The 25,027-nt window shown below is 40.4% G+C and overlaps 1 protein-coding gene across 4 annotated transcripts in view; it reads left to right on the forward strand.

Moving 5' to 3' along the window:
* The window catches only part of LOC116726848 (SH3 and multiple ankyrin repeat domains protein 1-like), a 51,680-nt gene that overhangs the window by 17,740 nt on the left and 8,913 nt on the right, over window positions 1-25,027 (forward strand). For all 4 annotated transcript variants that reach the window (XR_004340696.1, XM_032573730.1, XM_032573729.1 and 1 more), the window contains 22 exons: window positions 3,733-3,804; window positions 3,881-3,989; window positions 4,082-4,233; window positions 4,623-4,790; window positions 5,950-5,991; window positions 7,833-7,949; window positions 8,026-8,103; window positions 8,352-8,418; window positions 8,870-9,039; window positions 9,108-9,238; window positions 9,614-9,744; window positions 10,974-11,081; window positions 11,937-12,015; window positions 19,313-19,395; window positions 19,479-19,603; window positions 20,969-21,104; window positions 21,276-21,356; window positions 22,657-22,665; window positions 22,831-22,860; window positions 22,944-23,000; window positions 23,081-23,211; window positions 24,831-24,957. Coding sequence is in view for 3 of the 4 variants with exons in the window: in XM_032573730.1 (XP_032429621.1) it covers window positions 3,733-3,804; window positions 3,881-3,989; window positions 4,082-4,233; window positions 4,623-4,790; window positions 5,950-5,991; window positions 7,833-7,949; window positions 8,026-8,103; window positions 8,352-8,418; window positions 8,870-9,039; window positions 9,108-9,238; window positions 9,614-9,744; window positions 10,974-11,081; window positions 11,937-12,015; window positions 19,313-19,395; window positions 19,479-19,603; window positions 20,969-21,104; window positions 21,276-21,356; window positions 22,657-22,665; window positions 22,831-22,860; window positions 22,944-23,000; window positions 23,081-23,211; window positions 24,831-24,957 (2,203 nt within the window). In the remaining variant the exon portion in view is untranslated. The remainder of the gene's footprint in view (window positions 1-3,732; window positions 3,805-3,880; window positions 3,990-4,081; window positions 4,234-4,622; window positions 4,791-5,949; window positions 5,992-7,832; window positions 7,950-8,025; window positions 8,104-8,351; window positions 8,419-8,869; window positions 9,040-9,107; window positions 9,239-9,613; window positions 9,745-10,973; window positions 11,082-11,936; window positions 12,016-19,312; window positions 19,396-19,478; window positions 19,604-20,968; window positions 21,105-21,275; window positions 21,357-22,656; window positions 22,666-22,830; window positions 22,861-22,943; window positions 23,001-23,080; window positions 23,212-24,830; window positions 24,958-25,027) is intronic.

Below are 25,027 nucleotides of genomic sequence, written 5' to 3' on the forward strand. Positions count from 1 at the left end.
AAATACAAAATAAAATCAGGGTTTTTAAAAAAAATTATTTAAATATTTCTTTAAAGGTTTTATATTTCTTTCAATATGAAATTTAGGAAAAACTGCAGGTATGTGTCTGGTGAATTTTTAGTTACAGTGGGTACATGATCCAGATATTTACTCAAGTAAGAATAGCAATGCTTCATAATAAGGTAACTCAAGTACAAGTAAAAAGTACAGCGTAGTTAGTTATGGAAGGTTGTCCAGGTCCTTGCATGATGTTCCTTTTCTCAAATGTTGCATTAGTTTCCTTTTCTTATTGTTAAATCTTGACCTCTGACCTTAGTTGAGGTAGTGAGTGAAACTTTAGATGAATGAAAATTATTTTTTTAATTGACAAAAAGCACGCTTTAATATAATAAGCCATAAATTATTTGATACAGATTTGGACCTGGTTGTATTCTGTAAATGTAAACAAATAATTTCTGGTTTATTTGTTTAATATAAGCAGCAGTTATTATGCCTGAAAAATGATCTATAAAATGTAGAAATAATCTTTGAAGAACCAGGAAACAGGCCTAAGTTTACCTTTAGGCTCAGAATTTCAGAAAAACCAAGAGAAAAATCTGTTCATTTTTATTTAGTTGTATATTTTATCTCATATTATCTAAATTACGTATTTAAAATGCAAAGTACATTTATTAGTTTTGAGTGATTGGTCAGCAGAGAAGTATAAAGTTGCATTTGTAAATCCCATAGCGCCATCTGGTGGATGTTGTGGTTCAAACCAGATCCACTAACCAGGATCCAAATAAGCTCATACAGTAGAGAGTCAGTTATTGACACCTTGTTACTCAGTAATATTCTGCAGTTTATCTAGGTACAAACCCTTTACATACAATTTGAGCTTTTGTGATGCATTCGGCATTAGATATTATTAAAATAAAGTTTTGTTTGGAGGTTTCTTATTTATCCAGCATGCGTAGTTGTTCCTTCAGATTTTAAATGATTTTAGAAATAAATATGAATGAGGCTGATTCTGCTGTGCAGATGGTTACACCTATTATTACTGAGATATTTACCTAAATAAAAATAATCTCCAAGTACCGGTTCCCTTTAAAAATGCTCTGCAAGTTCTAGATACTAGTTCCAATTAGATACAAATATGGGAATTTACTGAATAGAAATGTTAAAACATTTATTTACAAACTCTTTAGCTTGCCACAATCACCAATAAATCAATTATCTACATTATGAAATTAAAATGAGCACATTCATTTTCATTTGGACATTTGTTAAAGAGACGCTCCCTTTTAATTTTGTTGAAGAGCCGCCATTTTAAGAAACGCTGCAAACATTTGACATATAGCACAAACTAAACAGCTTGCACTTCCTGCCCCTTTTGCCAATTTTCCTTGTCAAAGCTGGAAGGCAATTTTGATTACAGAGACTTCCTAATTCATTTTAACTGTTTATTTTTGACATTTAAAATGTATTTCTGGTTCCAGTGTTAAATATTATTTAGACATTAAAGTTCTTTGGTCTTTAAATGAGTTTACTTGCATTATTATGCTGTTATTATTAGTTCAAGTTCACATTTTTTCATTTTCTCAGTCATTTTTTTAACTTTTGAAAGTTGAAATGAAAGGAAAAAAATACACAACACTGAAAAAAATAAAGTAGTACAGGTTAGATAAAAAAAAATTGAATTTGTTTCAATGACAAGCACACAAAGTGTGGACTGAAACAAAGTGATGATAGAAACAAGCAGAGGTGTGACCAAGTCACTGTGTTGCAAGTCTCAAGTAAGTCTCAAGTCTCTGTCCTCAAGTCCGAGTCAAGTCTCAAGTAAAGAAGGCAAAAGTCGAGTCAAGTCTCAAGTCAGGAACCTTTAATTTCAAGTCATTTCGAGTCGTTTTTATTTTTTTATAATTTGCAATTATACATAAAATTCAAATAATAGACCATTTGTTATTTTTAAAATATGTATTTGAGGTTCATTTGTGATCCTCTTATTCATCTGGTATTCTTCAAATCTGTCAGAAGTAAACAGATGTCAGAAAATAAATTACAGCCATTCATGAATTACATTTGACTTCAGTTTACTCCTTCTATTCATAAATAAACATCAACACTACAACAATCATAGTTTTCAAAAAATGAAATAAGTATAAATGAAGTTATCACAAGTAAACTCAGGAAGGTCTGGTGCATTTATTTTTCTGCTTTTATTTCTAAGTATGTTAGTTTCAGTCCTCCGTAAATATGGGACAGATATTCTAAACACAAAATTTATTTGGGACAGTCACTGTATTTGGTCTTTTTTTTTTTCCCAGCAAAGCTATACTACTTGGAAATGGGTTCTGTGCGACATGTGACAGTCACGCCGGTCAGTGCATTAAGTCAAAAACAGTTGACTTAATGCACTGACTGCAGTAAACAATATATTGTCAATATAATTTCCCAACGTAGATGTCTTCAAATACACCAACCATCCTTAGATGATACTAGACCCGGCTCATCATCATGATGGGACAGAGAGACTCTGTTCCCTGTGTTCAGGTCCAGAATCTGCTTTCTGTTCCGGAGCCCCGCTCACTATCCACCGGCTTCCTGAGCTAACACGGTGCACATTATTTGTGGAGGCATTTGAAGGACCGGATTTATGGTAAATCATCACCAATTTAACCCGGAGTACACATGCTAACACGAAGTTAGCTAAAGTCAACTATCTTACAGCAAAAGAAAAGTGCCACCTACCGATCTTTGTGAAGCTTCAAATGCCGGACAAAGTTGGACGTCGTGGCATCTCCATCCGATATTCTCTTCTTGCATGTTTTACAAGTTGCAGTTCGTTTTTTAGTCGAAAGTTCATAACCTACGTAGCCAAAAGAAATTACTCGCGGAAGCATATTCGAGCGGTTATTTCGTATTTCGTTCCCTGAGCTCTGCAGCTTTGCCGCGTTTTTTTAAACGTCCAAATCCTGTTAATTTGATTGGTTGTGCTGCAGCTACGTACACATACATACATAAGGAGAGAGGAAAACCATAGTGACGGTCTGCGCATATTGATACGGAATGAGTGAAATTAATTAATGACGCCACTTTATAAATAATGTGTTTTAAATTTTAAGACTTTGAGTAAAAAATATCAAGTCTTTTCAAGTAAACAGCTTCAAGTCGAGTCAAGTCCCAAGTCAATGGCATGAAAGTCAAAGTCAAGTCCGAGTCTTTGAGCATTTTTTCAAGTCAAGTCTCAAGTCGTGATTTTAACGACTCGAGTCTGACTCGAGTCCAAGTCATGTGACTCGAGTCCCCACCTCTGGAAACAAGTATATTACATCTTCACTTTTTTATACATAAAATATCATCAAAAACAAAGCAGCAGAATTTTTTCTGTATATTTTCTAAAACATGTACACATAGTATTTTATAGTATTAAAAATGGTCTCAAAATGACAATATTATCTTTTATCGTAATAATTTCTGAGACGGATTATCGTCCAGTAAAATTTGTTATCATGACAGGCTTAGAAACTCGTGTGATTAAGTTATTTTTCTTCCCAAAAATGAATCTAAATGTGAAGAAATGAATCACAGTCCTGTTCTGGCAGCTTTGAGTGGGAAGCAGAGATTCGCTGCAGCACACAGGAACAGCGGCCATTTTGTCTTCATGAACCAGGCTCACAGTTTGAAAAGTAGATTTTTTTTTAGACATGACTCATGTTTTTCACACACATCTGATGCTTTTTTTCCCCTCAGTTTCGGTATAAAACCAGAGTTTACAAACAGACCAACCTGGATGAGAAGGCTCTGGCTAAGCTCAGCACCAAGGTATTTCTTCTTCCTCAGTTCTTAATCATGTCTGATAGCAGCTGCCCTGCGGTCTGTAACCTGGCTCTGCATGCAGGCCAGCCAGAAGAAGTTTCTGGAATACGTCCAGACTGGAGCGATGGAAAAAATGGCAAAAGTTCTGGAAAAAGGTCTGGATCCAAATTTTCATGACCCTGACAGCGGAGGTGAGATTCTGATGATTTACTGATAAAATCTGAAAGGTGTAGCATGATCTGTATTCAGAGTTGTTATGAAATATTTTGGATTTTTCTTCCAGAGACGCCGCTGTCGGTGGCGGTGCAGTCCGGCCTGCCGGTGGACGGCGTCCGGCTGCTGGTTCTGGGCGGGGCCCACATGGATTTTAGGAGCCGTGATGGCATGACGGCGCTGCACAAAGCTGTGAGAGCTCACAACCACGCCGGACTGCTGGTGAGAACATCAATACACACACACACACACACCCACTCACTCAGAACAACCATAACTCCTATGAGCTCAGCAGTTCCACCAGCTGTTTGCTAATTGCTGCTGGCTAGTCTGAAGGAGCTAGGTGAGGAAGAGGAGCTGCGCCTCAAAGGCGGGGCTAGGTCCTCCCAGGCGTTTTGCACAGATGAGTGGTTGCCATGGAGATTCCAGGATTTCTCAAACATGAAAGAATCAAAGAAAAAAATCTAACTACTTTATTTGCCTTATTTTTTTTTTTATTTCTTGTCCCGTGAGTTCTTTTGACTCAAGAGATTTGGCTCACGTGACAAAGAGTTTTCTCTTTAGAGAAGCGTCTCATCGTCGTCTTCGTCCCTCTGTCCTGTCCTCATCAGGCACTTTTGTCCCTCGGAGCGTCTCCGGACTACAAGGACCGCTGTGGCCTGACCCCGCTGTACCACACTGTGCTGACAGGGGGCGAAACGTCCTGCTGCGAGACGCTGCTGTATTACCGGGCGAAGCTGGGCACCAGGGACGAGAACGGCTGGGATGAGAGCCATCAGGTAGCTCTGTCCAGCCAATCAGCTTCCTGCCTCTGTGTCTCATGTGTTTGTCTCAAACCCTTTAGGGTAGATCTAACAGTTTAGGATAGATCTATGGCCTACACAAAGCATGTTTTGCACAAAATCATTCTTAGATAATAAGATTTTAGTTGTTTTAGGGCCTCCTGTCACTTTAAAGCCAATAAGTTGCTGCTGGCCACGCCCCAACTCAACGTTTACACACGCATGTCAAAATGGCTGCAAACAGATACACAGTTGTACAACCGTATATCTTTGAAAAGCAGAAATGTAGCCTCCTGCGCAACCAACAAGAATGCAGAAAGTGGTTTCTGGATGGTAAGTAAACAACAAAACTCTTGTCTTTTCCAGCAGCCATTGTCCAGCTGAAGCTTGGCTCTGGTTGCTAGGTAACAGGCAGTGCCTGCTGACTTGTGACGTTGCATTCTGGAGGTTTTTGAAACGGCTCATTTTCCAAACACCAAAAAACATGAACTTATTTCCAAAAACAGCTGTTGTTTTTGTTTGTTTTGGTGCTTGCTCTGTTTAGAAGCAGCAAAAACCCAAATGGAAGAACAGAAATGAGCAAAATGTAAATTTTACACTATAGATTCCTTTTCAGGGTTTGTCTTTTTCTTATATTCAATCAGGTTTATTTGCACATTTCAGCAACAAGGCAGTCCAGCTGAAATGGATTTTAAATCTTCACAGCAAAAACATCAAAATCTCTTACCAAGTATTTTTGGTCTAGTTTCTAGAGAACATTTGAAATAAGACAAAACTAACTTACAAGTAAAACCAGCTGGCCAAATGTGCTGGAATTCCAGGTTGCTAGGTAACGGGCTGGGCTTGGCTGGGGTTGCTAGGTAACGGCGTAGTTCCTGTGGAATGTGACTCAATGTTAAAAATGTTTTTGAAATGGCTCATTTTCCATCAGAAAACATGATCTTATTGCCAGAAAATGGCTGGGAGTTTAGTTGTTTTTTTTTTAAAAGCAGTAGAAACCAAAATGGAAAAACAAAAACATGCAAAAAGTGAATTTAGCATATTAGGTCTCTTTTAAACATTTTCCATTAAGTGAAGCGATGCACCGCCATCTGATCTGTGCGTCTCCCACATCCTCACTCGTTTTCATTCTCTCCTCTTCCTCCTCTCTCCATAGCACAGGGATGAAGAGGAATTTGGAATGGAAGAAATCCATAAGGTACCTTTCATTCCTCCATCTCACCATCCATCCTGTCAGAAAGTCATTGACGTTCTGATCATCCACATGAGCAGAAGCGTTTCCGTTCTCCTGCTTCAGCCCGGTGCGGCTCCTGCTGACGGAAATATTTCTGCTAAATTGTCCACAAACCTTTAATTTTGTCACATTTGTTTCGTTACAACCACAGACTTTAGGTGCCAGACCAACACAAAGGAAGGACTCAGTATCTGTGAAGTAGGAGGAAATGTTTTCTAGAAAATGTGGCGTGCATTTATGGAACGTCTCGGGTTCGGTTTGCTCGTCTGCAGACTCAGAAACTCAAGTTTAGCAAGTGAACAGTCATTTTCAAGCCTTTTCCACAAACTGCTAGTTGGATTGGGTTTAGACTTTGACTAGGCCGTCAAACCTAAAGAATCTGCTTTGATCTAATCCAGGGATGTCCAAAGTGTGGCCCCGGGGGCCATTTGCGGCCCTTGGAGTAGTTTCTTGTGGCCCCTGGACACAGCTTAGGAATGGGTTAAATGGTTCTGCAGCCATTAGAAAAAACATTTAAGTCAGTCGTCATGTTTTTGTTTGGCCTCCAAGTTAAATATTTTTTTACATTCTTTTTTTTTCTCACAGTTGTGACTTTTTTGTTATTAAAAATGTTTTTTGTAAATCACGATAGTTTTATAGTTTTATCTGTACTTCATAAATCATGCTGTTCTGGATGTTAGTTGTAAGTTTTTAGGCAGCTGCAGATTAAAATGAGCCTCTCTGGCTGTTTAATATTCACATGATGTGTTTATTAATAAGCATTGTTGCCTTTATGAGGAATAAATAAATCAGAGTTAAATCAGTTTGACCTGATGCAGATGGAGACTTTCTGTGTTTTTCCCTTTGAAATTTGTAATAACTAATTTATACCTAAAACAATTTTGTTTTGATTTTATTTTACATACAGTAACTTTTACTCAAAAACAGACTTAAAAAAATCAATAATTAAATTGCCGTAAATTCAGTTCCCATTTTGTTTCTGAATAAACGTGAAAATGATTTCCTGACCAAAACGTTAGAGAACTGCAGTGAGTATCTGAGTCGGTGTTTTGTTTTGTTCTGTCACATAAACCATAAGTGAAGTTGCGGGGTGTGAATACTTTTGCTGAATTTAAAGGTGCATTTCCTGCTCTGTCTCCGTGTGAAGCCACTGTCACTGTGTTTTATTTTTATTTCATTTTGGCTGCACCTTGTCATATTTTCGTCTTGCAGGAAAATGTGAGAGAACTTTAGAGCAGGGGTGTCCAAAGTGCAGCGCGGGGGCCATTTCAGGCCCTGGGAATTTTTTTTTGTGGCCCCAACTGCAGTTTAAGAATGATAGTTCAGGTGGTTGATTTGTGTGAAGTTATTACCAAAATAACATTTACAGTAAATAATAGTGCAACAAAAACCATTTATGATCCAGCTTTTACAATACGAATCACATTGAGAAACTTTTAGTTTTGTTTTAATTATTGACGCGTTTTGAAAGGGAATGACTTAAAGTTTTTATAGCTGAGGATAAATTTGGTTGATTGAGCCCAAAACAATATGAAAACTAATTTCATTTCTTTTAATGCAGCAAAATCCTTTTTCTGTTATTTTTTCTTTTGACTGAACAATTTTGGCCCAAGTGGCAAAAAGTTTGGACACCCCTGCATGTCCAGCTGCTGATTTTCTGTTTCCTGTTTTGCCTCAGCTAATTTAAATGTAAACGAAGACGTCAGATGTATAATTTACTGGTTATGGCTGCTTCTCTTGGGTTCAACCTGTTTTTGTTTGCACTCGTAACACTAACAGTTTGCTCCTATTTCTGACTTTAAAAGGCTTGCCAGAACGGCTTTGCTCAACACTTGGAGCATCTGCTGTTTTATGGAGCGGACACGGCTTCTCAAAACGCCTCAGGGAACACTGCACTTCACATTTCAGCGCTCTACAACAAGGTGAGATTGAAACAAACTGGAGCGGAGACGTTGTGAAAGCGAAGAGCTTTACAGCGTGGATTGTTGTCCGGTTCAGGAAAGCTGCGTCCGGGTTCTGCTGTACCGGGGGGCCAACAAGGAGGCGAAGAACAAACATGGCCAGACTCCTTTTCAGGTAAACGACTTCATCCAGTGAGAGCTGACACTTTATTAGGTACACTGAGCCTCCAGACGGACTTTAATTCTTCATGGCATTAATCCAACAAGCTCTCAGGTTTTATCTTCAGCATCTCTGAAGCTGTTAGTTGTTGCTACAAGACTGAGCTAATTGATGAGCAACCGGCAGGTGTACCTAATAAAGTGGCCAGTGAGTGTGACTTTAATCAGAAAAGGTTTTTTGATTGGTTTGATTTCTGTTTGCAGGTTGCTGTGATGGCAGGTCACTTTGAACTTGGAGAGATTATTAAAAACCATAAAGACATGGATGTTGGTACGTTTTATTGGTTCAGTTTTCAGTAAAGTTACTCTGTCGAAAATTAAAATCAATAATTTGGGTTATTGAGCCGGAAGTAAGAGAAAAAAGATGCAGGCTCATTTATAAAATCATATTTTCACCATGTTATTCATTCATTTATAAATGTCACAGTTTCAACATGTTTAGTTTATAGCTAATCATTTAGCTGCTAATGAAAATGTTATAGAACTGTGACATTTACAAATGAATGGTGAAAATATGAACTCTTATTCTGACAGGCTAAATAATCCAAATCATTGGTTTTAATTTTGACTTTACAAAAGCACCAAATAAACTTTCTCACATGTGTTTAGCTACACGGCTCTCCTTGATCTGCCTGATTTCTAACTCATGTTTCCTCCTGACCTGCTTCACCTGGCGCCTGGTCCGTCGATAAAACGCTCCCCATCATGTGTCACATCATCAGTTCCCTTTTTAGAGTCACCAAAGTTTGTTCCCAGGCGAAAGGAGAGCGTCCACACGCTGCCTCTCCCCTCGCTCCATTCCCACCCACTGCTGCGCGCCAACAGCGACAACACCGTGACCGGCTCCGACCCGCTGATCCTCCCCGCCAAGGCCGCCACCAACCCGGGGCAGGTACTGACGCCGTTCAGCTGGTCTGCCCGGCCCGTCTGTGTGTCGACTGATGTGGAGCGTCTGTGCAGGGCCAGCGCCGGGCCTCCATCGGGGTCAGGAGCTCCAGCAGCCCCCGGAACCGAACCCGGTCCCCGTCCAGAGGCAGAGGAGGCCAGAGCGATACGGAGGAGCGGCACCGGCAGCCCAGAGGCCGGCAGGGGTAAAGCCTAGAAACTAGAGGAAAAACTAGAAAATAAGAAGTTAAGTGTCTAAAATGTTTTATCTGTATTTTCGTCCTTTGCTACAAATTCACTGAAGGAATGCAGTTTCTGCATTTTAGGAAATACAATGTTCATCTTCTGACTTACAAAGGAAGAATTTAATTATATACTCACAGCTTTATTTCTTTATTGTATATAAATGTATAAATGGTTAAATGAAAAATCTGGAGAATTTGTCCATTTTTTTTATCCGATGAATCAGCAGAATAATTGATTACTAAAACAATCGATAGTTGCATCCCTGGAATAGAGTATGTGGAGATGTGTCCTTCAGGGCTCTGGTTCGGTCCAGTAAGCGTTTGTCTGACCCGCAGCGCGGCTCCGGGCGGCGGTCAGATGAAGCGGATGTACAGCGCGGTGCCGGGCCGGGTTTACGTCGCCATCCGCTCTCACTCTGCCAGCGGAGACAGAGAACTCTCACTTAACAAAGGCGACAAAGTAAAAGGTGAGGAAATAAAAATTCACACATGAGGAAACAGAAGATATAGAGAGAGGACCCTTCAGCCGGTGGAGGATGATTCATCAGCGCAGGGACTTTATAATGATCTCACTGTTTGTCGCTGCATGTCATTAGCAGATTTACAGTAGAAACCATCACAGAAACAATAAGAGCAGAAAGACGGATTTATAAAAGCTTACAGGGGAAGTAATGAGTCTCTGTGCAGGACAGTAAAGCATTATTAGGCCTGTCACAGTAACAAATGTTACTGGACCATAAATCATCCCAGACGTTATCGCAACAAACAATAATGTTGTTGTTTTGAGACCATTTTCCAGAAATATAATGCTAATAATGGCATAATAATAATAATACAAGAACACGTTCTCAGAGATCAATAAACTTTAAATTCTAATAAATATTACAACAGGGAGAAATTTTAAATATCCAATACAAACAAACAAAATGAATTATGAAGTATGTGCTAGTTGAGACCAAACCACCAGACTGAAGACTTTATTATGAAGTTTTTGGTAGAAAGAGAGAAAAACCAAAAAATAATTCTCTAGATTGTTTCTAGTTGCTTTTTGAAAACTCACTTGATTTATTAGTTGCTGTTTTGAAAAAGAAATCGTTAGATTTGTTGCAAGTCGTGTTTTAAATAAAAGTGGTACGAAGGACCTTTAAAGTTTCTGAATACAGCGACAGTCATTAAGTTGGTGCTCCGCCCATCCCCACATTAGGCCACGCCCTCTGTGTATCTGGACTCCGCCCACTTTAGTGGAAGCTTTCTAAATTTCTCTGGGGTTTTGCTTTCACAGAGGGATTAGTTACACTTTGATGTGGAAAATCTCCAAAAGCAGAACTTAGACCTCCCAGATTATGAATTAAATCCTCAAACTGCTTGCTGCTGAAACCGCGGCGTTTAAAGAGCCGGGGGCCGAGGAGCGGTCCATCAGACAGCTTTTTAATAGGAGCTTCACTTAAAAATATATATTTGCTCATGATGTTAAAGAGGGAAAGTCTGCTGTTTATGTTTATGCTGTGTTGATTTTTCAGATAAACATCCAACTATTAGATTTCTCTGGAGCTTTTTATGAAACATCTAAACAGATCATTTGTCTTTAGATTGGACGGTTGGGGTCTGATCAACGTAAACTACATTCTGCCTACATGGACATGTGCTGTAAATGTTTGTCCATGCTTGTATAAACATCGGCATGTTTGTTCCTCAGTGCTGAGTGTGGGAGAGGGGGGCTACTGGGAGGGAACGGCGAGAGGACGCACCGGCTGGTTTCCCTCCGACTGCGTGCAGGAAGTGGCGCCGCCCAGCAGAGAGAAAGGTAAAATCACACAGGATGTGTCTGAATCATCGCTCAGCTTATTGCAAACATAACCTGGAAGGGTTTGATTCACTTAAATCCGAACAATAAAAAACTGTTTACATCTTTTAATAGTTTCCCACTGATAGAAAATTAAGAATATTTTTTTCTGCAAATCAATAATATTCAATGTAAAAAAAAGAGTTAAATATCTGATACTCATGGTGTCATTTGATGAGCTCATTAAGGAGTCCGCAGATCCTTAACGTCTTAAAATGTTTTCAATTCTTTTGTAAACTGTAAGTTGGCCTTAAATATGTTAATCACAGATCTTAAATTTAGTCTTATCAGGACTTTTTATTCATATGTTCTATGTAATTTTTTCCTTTGATGAATTTGACTGGCATCTAATCAAAATATAATTTAAATCAATTATTTGAATGTACAGTTTATATAAATCTTTATTAAAAGACAGAAAACAAAAATTATGATGAATAATTTAAGATTAAAAAATGTTTGTTTTTTTCCCCTCTCTTTTTCCCTCCAACTCTCGGAGGCCCCAGAGCGCCCCCTGGCGACCTCCCAGGGGACCACGGTCCCCACTTTGAAAATCACAGTTTTGGATTATCTTGTAGATGATTCTAAATTTTCCACCAGAACCTGAAGTCACAACATTAAATATAAATTAACCAGAAAACATCTCTTGGTCTATTCCAGGACAGAAGCATATTTTATCCCTGGTAAGGAAACGTTTTCCCACCCTGAGGACAGTAGTAGGGTGTAAATAAACGTCTGTTAGTTTTTTGATGGGTTACAGAAACATGCGATGGAAGCTGATAGCTTTAATTGGACGTTGGTTTCTTCTGGATGTTTCAGAGACGCGGAGCGAGAAGGCCAAGAGGAAACTTTTCCGTAACGTCACAGTGGGAGCATACGACGGTACCGATGGGCCAAGGTGAGACAACTGGGAGCACTGGGGTGATTCTCACAGAGTCCAGTAGGAGTCCAGTCAGAACATGAACAGGGAAGAATGAAAACACAACAAAGCCGCTTCTCTGGTCGCACCAGGGCTTAATTTCTGCTTCTAAACGATCTGATTGGACGATGGAAAAGACTATTGTTGTGTTCAAGTTGTGCTAAAAGGAGTTAGCCTTGCAGTGAAGCTATGCTAGCCTAAAATAGCATCAGAATGCTAAACATGAAGCATGTAGCTAATGTCAGCGTTCAGATTTCTAAAGAAGCTCTGGAAAGATGAACTTTTTCCAACCTGATGGCTGAAAAGCAGATTAGAAGATATAAATATCTCTGGTGTTAATCTCATATTTTATGTTTATTCAATAATTTAACAGTAAAAAAAAAATTTTTAATGAGAATGTTGCTTATTTTGCTGATATATACAGTACAGACCAAAAGTTTGGACACACCTTTCTAATTCTAAATCCCACTTATTAACCTGACAGGGCAGGTTGACCTATGAAGTGAAAACCATTTCAGGTGACTACCTCTTGAAGCTCATCAAGAAAATGCAGAGTGTGCAAAGCAGTAATCACAGCAAAAGGTTGCTACTTTGAAGAAACTAGAATATAAGGGCTATTTTCAGTTGTTTTACACTTTTTTGTTTAGTGCATATTTCCACATGTGTTATTCATAGTTTTGATGCCTTCAGTGTGAATCTACAATGTCAATAGTCATGAAAATAAAGGAAACTCATTGAATTAAAAGGTGTGTCCAAACTCTTGGTCTGTACTGTATATTTTTGCTTAAAATGTGTTGATTACAGATCCAGCTATTAATTCTGTTGAAATTTTAATCAAGTCTCAGCACTGTAAATCATGTTGCATTAAGTCAGGAAATCTGTTTCTTTATTTCTTTTAACTGTCGAGATTTCAGAGTTTGTCCTGGCTGTGTGGGGAAACATCCTCCATGTTGTTGGTTTTTGGGTTGAAAGCGTCTTCATGCTGACGCTGAACCGCTTTTCTTCTTCTTCTTCTTCTTCTTCTCCTTCTTCTCTTCCGTCTCAACCTGCCTGCTTTCCACCTTCATCTTCTAATCCGATAACGCTTCGTTAGAGGGATTTTCCTGCAGTTGCTGCTGCTTGTTATGAAGCTCTGCGTCTCGTTCAGGAGGAGGACGAACGCGAACATGAAACTGGCAGCGATATACATCATGATGATGATGCTGCTGATGAGTCATGAGGAGGCTGAAGCGTCGGCTCCTCAGGGCCACGGAGAAGGACTCGGCGGTTCCCTTTGTTCCGACACGCCGTCCTTGAGCCGAGGAGTTTCCACTTTCACTTCACTTCCTCTGCGGCTTCTGGTTCAAAGCCTCCGCTGCATGTGGCGCTGCCGTGTAAACAGACTCTAAAAACACATTTTCTGAAAGAACAACCCACTCAAAGACTGTAAACGATACCACAATATACACATTCTGCATTTAAAACCAAAACTCAGAAAGTGGCAGTTTTAGCTTCAGTTTCTGCAAAAAGAGAATCTGCTATGAAGAATTTCAGTCTTCCAGTTATCGACGTTGGAAGATTTTTTTAACCTGCAGACTCATCTTTTGCTTCAAATGATCAAACATTCACTCAGGACTGGACAACGAGTCAATAATATATATCATGATAGAAATATACATTGACATCACTTTGTGATCAATATCAATAGATAATACATCTGATACAATATTCAATAATTTCACTCCGATCCAGAGCCACGCAGCATTCTGGGAGATGTAGGCAGAAAAAAGACTTTAGCCGCTAAACCTCTCACTGCTAGCTAAGCTCGGAGGGTGGAATCAACTAACTCACTCACTCTCTGGTTACCTAGCAACAACCTGCTGGAGTTTCATGTTTCGCCATCACGCCTCATAACTGCAAATAAACAAAACGATGTGAAGTGAAAACTGGATAAAACAGGAAACATCACGTTACAAAACTTTGTCGATATTTCACTAACGTCAAAAAAAACACAATTTTGCAATTGTGGTATTTATATTGAAAAAGAAAAGCAATTAAAATTAGACATGATTACGCTTATGCTCACGCAATAAGTCATTCTAAAACTCCTACCACCTCCTGTCGTCTTCTTCTTCGTTTCCACCAGTAGAAACATCCTGTTGTTGATCACATGACTCGTGTGATATGAAAAAACTGTTTCCACTGCGGTGATGGATGGATTTCAAAATGGCTGAAGAACCGCCTCATCCTACAGCAAAAACTTGTATTTAAAAAAGGTTTTTTGAAATTAGCGGGTTCTGTTCAGCAAATTTAATTTTGTAATTCCAATTTTCACTGTTTTATGGTGAAAGTTTGTTGATATTCCGCTAATGTCGAAAAAACACAATTTGCAGCGTTTGAATAAGTTTGCTCAGGCAATAAGTCATTAAAAACATCGGCCTCCTACCACTTCCTGCTGTCTTCTTTGATGTTTCCAGCAGTAGTAGCATCTGGTTGTTGGTCATGTGACTTCTGTGATGCAAAAGAAGTGTTTCTGTTTCAGTTTTGCCAGATACACGAACCTCATCCTGGTCCAAAAACTTTATATCGGAAACGTCAGTTTGTTCAAATCAGCCAGTTTCGACAAAACAAATTTATTTTCATAATTCAAATTTACGCAATTTTTTATTCAGTGGAAACGCAGTTAGTGTTTCTGTTTGAAGCAAAGTTGTTGAATTGAAGGTAGATGAGGTCAGATACCAGCTGCGCCGGCCCGCCGGTTCAGCGCCCCATCAGCCCGATGTCGCAGTTCAGCAACACAACCCTCCTCCTCTCTTCATCTTCCCTCACATCGTCTTCCTCCTGTGAAGTACGCAGCTTTGCAGACTCTGTCTCTCTCTCTCTCTCTCTCTCTCTCTGCCGGGCGAGCTTTCACTGGAAGACAGGGAGGAAGAGGAGGAGAGAGAGAGAGGAGGGGGGTACATGGCGATGGGGGGATGCGGAGAGAGAGATTTCTCTCTCTCCCTCTCTTCTTCGTGGCCATCACTGGGCCCCAGAAACAGGAGCGTGTGGTTCATTTACAGGTAGCGGCTGTTTCTCCATTCATTGGCTGGCTATGGATGTGAGGAGAGGACAATGGAGAGAGGGGAGAGGTAGATGCTGCTACTGAGAGGCCGTGCCTTTTTCAAAGCCAGACTAACGCGCTCTGTGTGTGTGTGTGTGTGGGGGTGTGCGTGTGTGTGTGTGTGTGTGTGTGAGAATCGCTTTGTTTTCCGACTCTCTCCCATGCATGTGCATGTCTGCGCTGGTGGACGCCGTCGCTGCTGCATGTTCGCTCCCGTCTCTTCCTGCTGTGTGTTTTCTGAAGCCTGGCGGCGTGTGTGTGTGTGTGTGTGCGTGTGTGTGTCAGCTCACATTGATGCATTTCAGTCAGACAGTGTGGGTGTATTTCATTCTCTCTGATTTTGTTCTGATTCACCTAAAAATCTCATTTATTCCCGTTTCTCTCTAAATCTGCAGCTTAAACATCAAAATTTGGATTAATTTGAAATATTAGTCGATTATTTTCCTTCACATTTCCATTCATCTATATATCTATCTATCTATATATATATATATATTTATCTTCATCTATTTATGTGTCTGTTAAATGAAGGATGTGTTTTCTGTGGTGCTTGTGGGAGTGTCTCACACTGAGTCTCTAACATCTGTCAGCTGCTTTACTTATTGAGCCCCCCTTTCTGCACTGTGTGTGTGTGGGGGGGGGGGTGCGTGTGTGTGTGTGCATTCAGCAGGTGAACGGTTAAAATGCCGTCTTTTCCCCCTCTCTGATTGTGAATCGGAGGGAGGATGACTCAGGAGAGAACGCAATAACTTCAGTTGCGCTTTTTTCCTGACGCTCGAGTTCAGCGGCTGAAAGAATAAAAAACATAAATCCTTTTTTTTCCGTGTGCGGCGTTCCTTTGATCGTCGGAGCGGGAGGCATGATGGAGGACAGGGTGAGAGGAAAGGGACGGAGGTGTGAGGAGCAGATGGCTGGAAGGCGGCTGAGCGTTGGCGAAAGCCTCGACGGAGACGGCAGCAGAAACGGCCCTCGGTTGGGGGGAAAGCAGCCGGGCTGTTGAGTGTTAAAGTCGCGTCTTGGTGTCTGGATCTTCTGGACTCGGGATCCAAACTTTCTCTGCGTTCCTCCGCCGGAGCGCCGGGCAGCCGGCAGAGTTTGGTTGTGTTGTTGTTGCTCTGATAGCTCTGGTGGGCGTTTCAGACGCGGAGGCACAATGCAGCAGGACAGACGGAGAACCGAACAGAGGTTTAAAAATACTACATGCAGGAAAAATGAATGAAACTCTGGCATTAAAATGCTGCTGCGTTAAAACGGCAGGAAAATGCGACGCAAATCCAACTTTTCACCAGAAGAAAATCAAATTTGTTCCACTTCCGTATCGTCACCTTCCTAAAATAACTTCTTTTTTTTTGCCTAAAGCGATATTTTAATTTTATTTGGTCCAAAACCTCTTTTGGAAAGAAGGTGGTGATTAATTTTTTAATCACATTAGACTTTTTCAAATGGAAATGTTTCTTAAGAACATGAATGCTGTTCCATACATTCAAACATTTGTTTCCTATAAAGCAGTAATAGATTTAATCACCATTTTATCGTTATCACAAAAGCATCACAATATATTGTGACAAAATTTTAAGTTTTACCTACAAAATGTTCCTTATTAGCCGCCTTTTGAAGGGACATTTTGATGTGAAGGTCTGTTAGATTTGAAGCAGTTACCTGCAGCAGATTTCAGATTAAACAACCTACAGGCTGAAGGTGACGGCTGGTCCAAACTAAACCGAACTGAACTAAACCAAACTGAACTAAACCGAACTAAACCAAACTGAACCGAAACAAAACTAACTAAACCGAAACGAACTGAACCGAACTGAACTAAACCGAACTGAACCGAAACGAAACGAAACTAACTAAACTGAATCGAACTGAACTGAACCGAAATGAAACTAACTAAATCGAACCGAACTGAACTAAACCGAACTGAACCGAAATGAAACTAACTAAATCGAACCGAACTGAACTAAACCGAACTGAACCGAAATGAAACTAACTAAACCGAACTGAACTAAACCAAACTGAACCGAACTAAACCAAACTAAACCGTACTGAACTGAACCAAACTAAACTAATCCAACAGACTGAAATTCCAAAACCAAAAAACATCAGAGGTTTATGTGAATGTCATCATGGAGGCTTTCTGTGTTCATTTACAGAAAGACAGATGATTATTGCAAATGGAGGGTTGGAGGCGGTGCAGCACCTGGGATCTTCCTGTGTGCAACATGAATAAAAAACTGAACATCTAAAAGGTTCCTGGTCAGGCACAAAAAACGGTCCAAATCATTTCCATCCGTTCCAGTTGATCAGTTACCAATCAATACATCAAGTTCAGTTTATTACTCAAAAAGGCTTAAAGGGGAGTATTATTTAAAAATAACTTTATTAATATCTTTCCATCGTGTTTTAATGTTTTTCCTTATCTAAAACTAACCTGGAGTGTTGCTCTGATTCTTTCATGCATGTTTGAGAAATCTTTTAGTCTCTATGGCAACCATAACATAGTCACTTGATTATGCTATAAAAAGTCACAATGTGTCTGGAAAATACATAACACTGCCCCTTTAAGACTTTTTGATAGGAGGTTTGAAAAACATCATTCACCTAAAAAAGCGTAATGACTTTTTTTAAGAGCAGAGAGTTGTTCCTCTCTCATGTTAGCCATTAGCTTTAGCCTCTGTGAACAAATTGATCTAATATGGATACAAATGTAGGTTCTTTTCCCCATTAAGTCCGGTCGACCCGGTTCTACTGGAACCAGAACTCCACCATCTGCTCCACCTCCAGCTGCTGTGGTTCTGAGTCAAACCAACCTGTTCCCCTCCTGGCCTGTGGGGGCGCTGCACCAAGAACCACTGAAGGAAACGACACAAAAACCTCTGAAGACACTGAGAGCAACTTCCTTCTTCACCAGATGGAAACAAGATGGAGGCGTCAGATTTTAGTGTTGGAGGATTTCTCTTTAGTCTTAGGCTGAAGACCAGGAGCCATTTCTGCTTCTAGTGCTAGGCTAGCATGTTAGCTTTGGTTGTATTTAGCCAGAATGCCCTGCGCTGCAGTTCACTTCCTGCTTTAAGAGTCCACTTGGCGTTCACATATCAAACAAACCAGAGATCACTTCAACCAAACCCAGACCAAGGTTTGAAGGACCGGAATTCGACTTTCCAGGCAAGCGGACTAAACAGGGCTGGTAGGAATGCTAGCTACTTGACTAATAACTAAAATGGCGCACATGACGATCAGGCCTTCATCCTTCCTCCACACTGAGCCTCTTCATGATTTCTACAAACTTTATCCTGCTTCCTGCTGGCGATAAAGGAACTGGAAACAATCTGAACCACTGCAGTGATTGTTTCTGCTGGATCCCGGTTTCGTTAATTTGGTTCCATTTTGACTGAGAACCACAGATGAAACTCCGGAGCGCTCTAACCGAGGTGGACTGGACTGACATAGAGTCCAGCATCGAGTCATGATTCGAGTCTCTGTGTGGCCGAATCGAGTCCGTTCGCCCGGTGCCGCCTCCCAGTCCAGACGTGCCGATGGAATAACGCAGGAAGAGATAGAGATAGAGATAAATCTTTATTATCATTGTCACAAGGACAACGAAATTTAAAAGGTGCCATCAGTCAGTGCATATGCTTAAAAACAAAAAATAACTGTCTCACAAGCTCTAATCCAGCCTCACCGCCTGCTTCTCTCCTGCCAACCCGGGTTGGTTTGTGCAGGCGGGGCCGGGATTACAGGCATGTCTGACTTCATCTCCTATATAATTTGAAGTGTCATGTATGACCAGCAGTCGGTGCAGCAGCATCCATGTAGAAGCTGCTGGAGGCGGTGAAAGCAGATGCAACAATTTAGGTGCATTTGGTTGTTTTCCGTGATCAGTGTGAGTGCAGATTTCCCTGATGTGCTTTTCCTCTGGCTCAGTGCTCGTCAGCTGCAGCTGGATCAGTCTGTGGTGTGGAAACTGCTCTCATTATGATGCTAACTGTACCCCAGCCATCTACCGCTCTGTAAACTAATGCCTCTTTTATGGCCCGCTCAACGAAACCTATCTGTCCGTCGCTGCAGGGGGGTATCATAATGCGACGCAGTGAGAAAAGTCACTGTTTGCATGTTATCTTTGTATTTTGTATGTTTTTCATTAGCATTTTTTAATTTTGCTCTCTTCCTCTGAATGCTCTTTATTCTCCACAGCGACTACATCATTAAGGAGAAGACAGTGCTCCTACAGAAGAAAGACAATGAAGGCTTCGGCTTTGTGCTCAGAGGAGCCAAAGGTAAACCTGTTCTGTAAACGCAGCGCGTGTCACACAGCGTTTGGTCTGATCTCTCCATATTTCTCCTTCCTTCTCCCCTCCAGCTCAGACTCCCATAGAGGAGTTCACGCCAACGCCAGCCTTCCCGGCGCTGCAGTACCTGGAGTCTGTTGATGAGGGGGGCGTGGCCTGGAGAGCGGGCCTGAGGATGGGGGACTTCCTCATCGAGGTAGAGCTGCTCACTACTCAGTGCTGGGAACGCTAGCTAAGTAGCTAATCCTAAAGCACTAATGTTTAAACACTACATGAACATTGTATTTAGCAGTAGCTAATGGTAAAGCACTACATTCAGCCATGTTGTCACTCACAATTTGTGGATGGCAGTGCTAAATAAAAGGCTAGCTATGCTAACCTTAAAGCTAATCATAAACATTAAGTTTTGCCAATGCTATTTCGCTAAACCAATACAGAAGCTAATGCTAAAGCACTAAATGAAACCACAATGACACCCAACATCAGTGACGGGTAATGCTAACTAGAAAGCTATGTGGGCTAATCTTAAAGCATTAATCATATGCATTTGTTCTGTTAACGCTACATGCTACACTAACATGGTATTTATCACATGCTAATGCTAAAGCGCTTCACCAATGTGGTATTTAGCAGAAGCTAATTGTAAATTCAACCATGTTGATAACCAAAATCAGTCGTGGCACCAATGACTAAAACATTAACTATGCTAACCCTAAACCGCTAATCATAAACACGAGTTCTGCTAACGCTAACGCGCTACACCAACATAAATAACCTCTTAAAATACAGTGAGCTAGTAAAAAGGTTTACAACAACAGGAACTGTGACCTCACTGTGTCTCTATGACAACCATCATGTGCCATTTTGATGCTGAAGGTTTTCCAGAAGAACACTTAAACTGGAACCACGATTTGGTCAGATGAGACATGATTGGTCCAGTTTTATTCATAGTCAAAGGAAACAGGAAGTGACAACTCCCAGAGACTCTGATCTGATTAAAAAGTATTTTTAAAAATATATCTGGATGATTATTTCCAAAGAATGAATTTGTTTTCCTGCTTCAGGTTTATTTTCAGTTTGTGTCTGTGTCTTAGTTCATGTTTTCTACCTGTAGCCAGAGTCCTTCATCAGTTTGGCCTCAGCAGATCAAACAGAAAGTCTCTGCTGGTTTTCTTTTACCTTTTCAAAGTTCCTGTACGCCACACTTAAAAGGCACTTCTGAAATGCCAATTTTCAGACCTCTATTAAATCTGACACTTACTTCTAATTGATATGCAGGAGATTATGAGTCACTAATGTAGCTGCTCAAGCTTTAAGATAAGTCATTTACTTCAGTTTCTGCCTCAACTGGCAGTAATTCTCCTTAAAACCTGTAAGTTTGATTTAAAAACCCTTCAGCTCAGCCTGTTTTAGATCAAAGAAATCACCAAATTAGGCCCAAATAAAATCAGCTTCTGATGGTATAGACAAGCAGAAGCTAATATGCTACAAAATGTGGTGTTTAGTGGAAGCTAATGCTAAAGTTAAAAAAAGCGACCACCTGGTTCTTTGGGCCTCTCAGGTGAACGGCCAGAATGTGGTGAAGGTGGGTCACCGGCAGGTGGTCAACATGATCCGGCAGGGCGGCAACAGCCTCATGGTGAAGGTGGTGATGGTCGCTAGGAACCCGGAGCTGGAGGACACGGCTCGGAAGAAAGGTAGGTCACATTTCCCCTGGAAAATGTAACTTTCCGTGTTGTGTTTGACTTACGGCGATGAATGTGACTCCATGTTTACGCCTGTTGAGACGTGGTTGCCATTGGAGACGGGTGTTTGTTTTAAAGAGGCCTAAACGTTAATGTTTGCATTTGGCCGCTTTCCTCCGGCAGCCCCGCAGCAGTCGAAACGACTGACCCCTCCTGCCATCGCCCTGCGCTCAAAGTCGATGACATCAGAGCTGGAAGACATGGGTGAGACGGATTCTCAGTTCAGCTACACACATCCAGACCAGGGGTGTCCAAGGTGTGGCGCGGGGGCCAATTGTGGCGATAAATTAATGCGATAAACGACAACATTGTTGTTTTGAGACCATGTTCCAGTAATATAACGGTAAGGATGGAAGAACAGATTCTCAAAGATAAATAAACTTTAATTTCTAACATTTACCCCCGGAACTGGAAGACATTTTAAATATCAAAAGTAAATAAACAAAACTAAACAAAATGTCCTTCAAAAAAATGTCCAGTTGAGACCAAAACACCAGACTGAAACTTTTATCATCCAGTTTTCGTTCAAATGGAAATGATTGATCTCATTTTAATTTATTATGTTATTAATTGATTTATTGATTATTGTAACAGGCCCGCCTCCAGCTGTAGCTCAACAGTGATGCAATTCTGTATATGAAAAACTATTTGTACAAAATATTTGTCTTTTAATAACAAAACTTTCCTAATAAGTAGAATCACATCTATCCAGAGATTTTAACTGAAAAGCTGCTTTAATTTATTTTATTAATTAAACCAATTAATGTCTCATTTGTTCATTTAATTCTTAATTTTTTCAACTTAGTCTAAAATAATTTGAAAACTAGACACTTTTCTACAGGAACATGTTCATTTTTAAGATTTTGTCTAAAATGAGAAACATCCCTTTTCTACAAAAAACAAAATAAATGAAGCTGCGTCTCGGAGGCGGGGCTACGTCCACCCAGGCGTTTTAACAGCTGAATGGTTGCCATGGAGATTAAAGGATTTCTCAAACATGCATGGAAGAATCAAAGCAACACTCCAGATTTGTTTTTGATGAGGAAAAAACATTAAAACACGAAGGAAAGTTTTTTTTAAAAAAAAGTCAATTTCATCCTTTAAGAATCATGAGACTTAAAACTGATGTGCAAAGAAGCCGAGTCAGTAAGGAAGGAAGACTGTACAAGGTTTTGACTTGAATGTTTGAATAAAAATACACACCACTTATTTTTTATTTGTAAAAAATAAAGAATTAAAGGCATGTCTTTCCAAGTAAATTACCTTTAAGAGGCAGAAATATGAGCAGCAGCAGAGCTTTCCAGCGAAGTTCAGGTTGAGGTTTTTAAAAGTCTGCTGACTCATTTACACTTTGAATTCGACCCGTGAAGAAGGAAGGCGATAATTAAACAGTGAGGTTAATGGATAGAAAAGCAGTCAGATGCTGTGTGACGACGTGTTTTATTCCTACTGTCACAATAAAACCTTTTTTATTTCTTTTTTTACCCAAATGTGCCGCCTGCAGTGGAGAAAGGTGGGATCAGTGTGCGGTTATGTGCGGTTATGATCATGTGTGTCTCCATCACCATCATCACACCAGCATTCACCATGTCATACGTCTAAGTATGAATTTCACCCCTCATCTGATTATTCTGCGATCCTCCCAGTCGTATCTAATCTGTGTTTTTATCTTCTGCAGCCGCCGCCTCGCCCTGGAAGAAGAAAGCAGGTGAAGATCAGATCTTATCGCCAGGCTGAGTTTAATTAAAACTGGTTCTGATTGATCTGCTGTTTTTGCTCCATCGTTTGCAGAGTATGAACCCTCTCAGGGTCCAGATAAGAAGAGGACCGTTTATCAGATGGCGCTAAGTAAGAGCGGGAGTTTCTGAGCTGGAGGGTCAAGAGTGTCCTCCACCTTCATCATCTTCATCTTCTCTGTACTGCTGCAGATAAGCTGGATGAAATCTTGGCTGCTGCTCAGCACACCATCACATCCGACAGCCAAGGTCAGAGAGGTCACGGAGGCAAGAGGGACCGGAGCAAGAGCATCGTTCCCAACGTTCCCACTGTTCCCAACGAGGTACTGGCAGGGAATAATCCCAGACGCTGCGGTTCCACTAACCATAAGATTGGATTTATTAAAATAAATGATCTTAAAGCTGCAGTATGTTGACATTGTCACCATGTTGTGTATGGTATGAGACAGAAAATCTGTCTTCTCCCAGTGCTAAGCAGAAACAACCAATCAGAGGCAGGAGGCGGGTCTTGGCGCTGCCAATCACAGTCTCTCCCCCACTGCTCTCTGCTACGCTGCAGCTAGCATAGCATGTGGTGAATGCTTACAGTTAGTTAGCATAGTCATCGATGATGACGAATGAATGTTTTTTCTGAAACTGCTGCTTGCTGCTAAATAACATATTTAGCAGCGCATACATGAGGTTAATTGACAGCGCTAAGCCCTGCCTCCTGACTCTGATTGGTTGTTTTTGGTGCATTTCTCCTCTGGGAAGAGGTGGAGGATATCAATCTTTTCACAGATTATCTGTCCCATAATAAAATATCAACACTGTTACAGATTTAACAAATGTAAAAATTGCTGCTTTATTGGAAACACGGCCATTTAAAGAAAAAACATACATTAAGATTAGGTGGTTTTTTGGCTTAATTCAAGTTAATGTATTTTGGAAAACTGCAATGGAGACACTTTTTTCACATCACAAGTCACATGATCAACAACCGGATGTTACTACTGGTGGAAACGTCAAAGAGGACAACAGGAAGTGGGAGGAGGATGATGGTGCTGCTCGATTTTTAATGACTTTTCTCGTGAACAAACATACTCGCATATGATTTTAATTGCATTTCCTATTTAATGGAAATATCGCACACAATTGCAAAATTGTGGGTTTTTTCACATTAGCAGAAAATAGACAAAGATTTGCAATGGAAACGCAGCCAGTGTCTGAATTTCTGAATGATTTAATCGAATTGCAAATCTTCTGTCCCAGCTAGTTCAAGATGTAGCTCATATATCAGGAAGTGAGTAATGCTGATAAAAAGGAAGCCTTGCTGTGAAGCCCTTAGTGCTCTTTGGAGAGGCTGACTGACATCAGGCCACCCACATGAAAATACACAGTTTGAGTCAGGAGGTGTCTCTTCATGTACAGACCAGGACAAATCTACTGGCACCTCTTTAAACATGTAAAAAAAAGCATTAAAATATTTATTTTTCTGGCAAATGTACAATTTTCCAGTAAAAATAATGTACCTTTAAGTCCAGTACATATGTTTTTTCGAGGTTGGGAGATTTTATGTTAATAAATTTTAGCTTTTAACATGAAAACTTGGAGGAAGAAAAACAAGTTTGTTATTTTCCATGTCTTTATAAAAGAGGCAGTTTTTAAAATAATAATATAGAACTGCAGTATTTTTACATAGATAATAGTACCTACTGCAGACTCCCCCTAGAGGCCTGGAGGACTTCTGTTTGCAGTGTTTCATATTTACAGTTTTTGTTAGTTAAAGTTTTGTTTCTCTTCTATTAAATGTGGTGGACATAATTTCTGTTTCATTTGTGTTTGTGTGTTTTGGCGTTGCAGCTCGGTTACGGTAGAATGTGATATTCCATACCACCCAAACACATTTTAATGCAGTTTTCTGTCTGCTTTTCTTTCTAAAATGTGCTGAAACGCACCAAAGCAGCCGTATGAGCAGCCGTCATCCGTGAGTCTGATGCAGACTGGGCAAGGATTTGGCTACAACCAGGCCCATTTTCAACCTGGCCATGGACCTCAGCATGCAGTCATGATGCGCCAGAAATCCATTGGTAACCACACACGTCATCAACAGATTTCTTTAGGTTTCTTTTTCTGGCTGTAACTTTGTGTTTTGCGGCG

This window comes from Xiphophorus hellerii, chromosome 10 (genome assembly GCF_003331165.1).
Source record: "Xiphophorus hellerii strain 12219 chromosome 10, Xiphophorus_hellerii-4.1, whole genome shotgun sequence".
In the NCBI taxonomy this organism is placed as follows: Eukaryota; Metazoa; Chordata; class Actinopteri; order Cyprinodontiformes; family Poeciliidae; genus Xiphophorus; species Xiphophorus hellerii.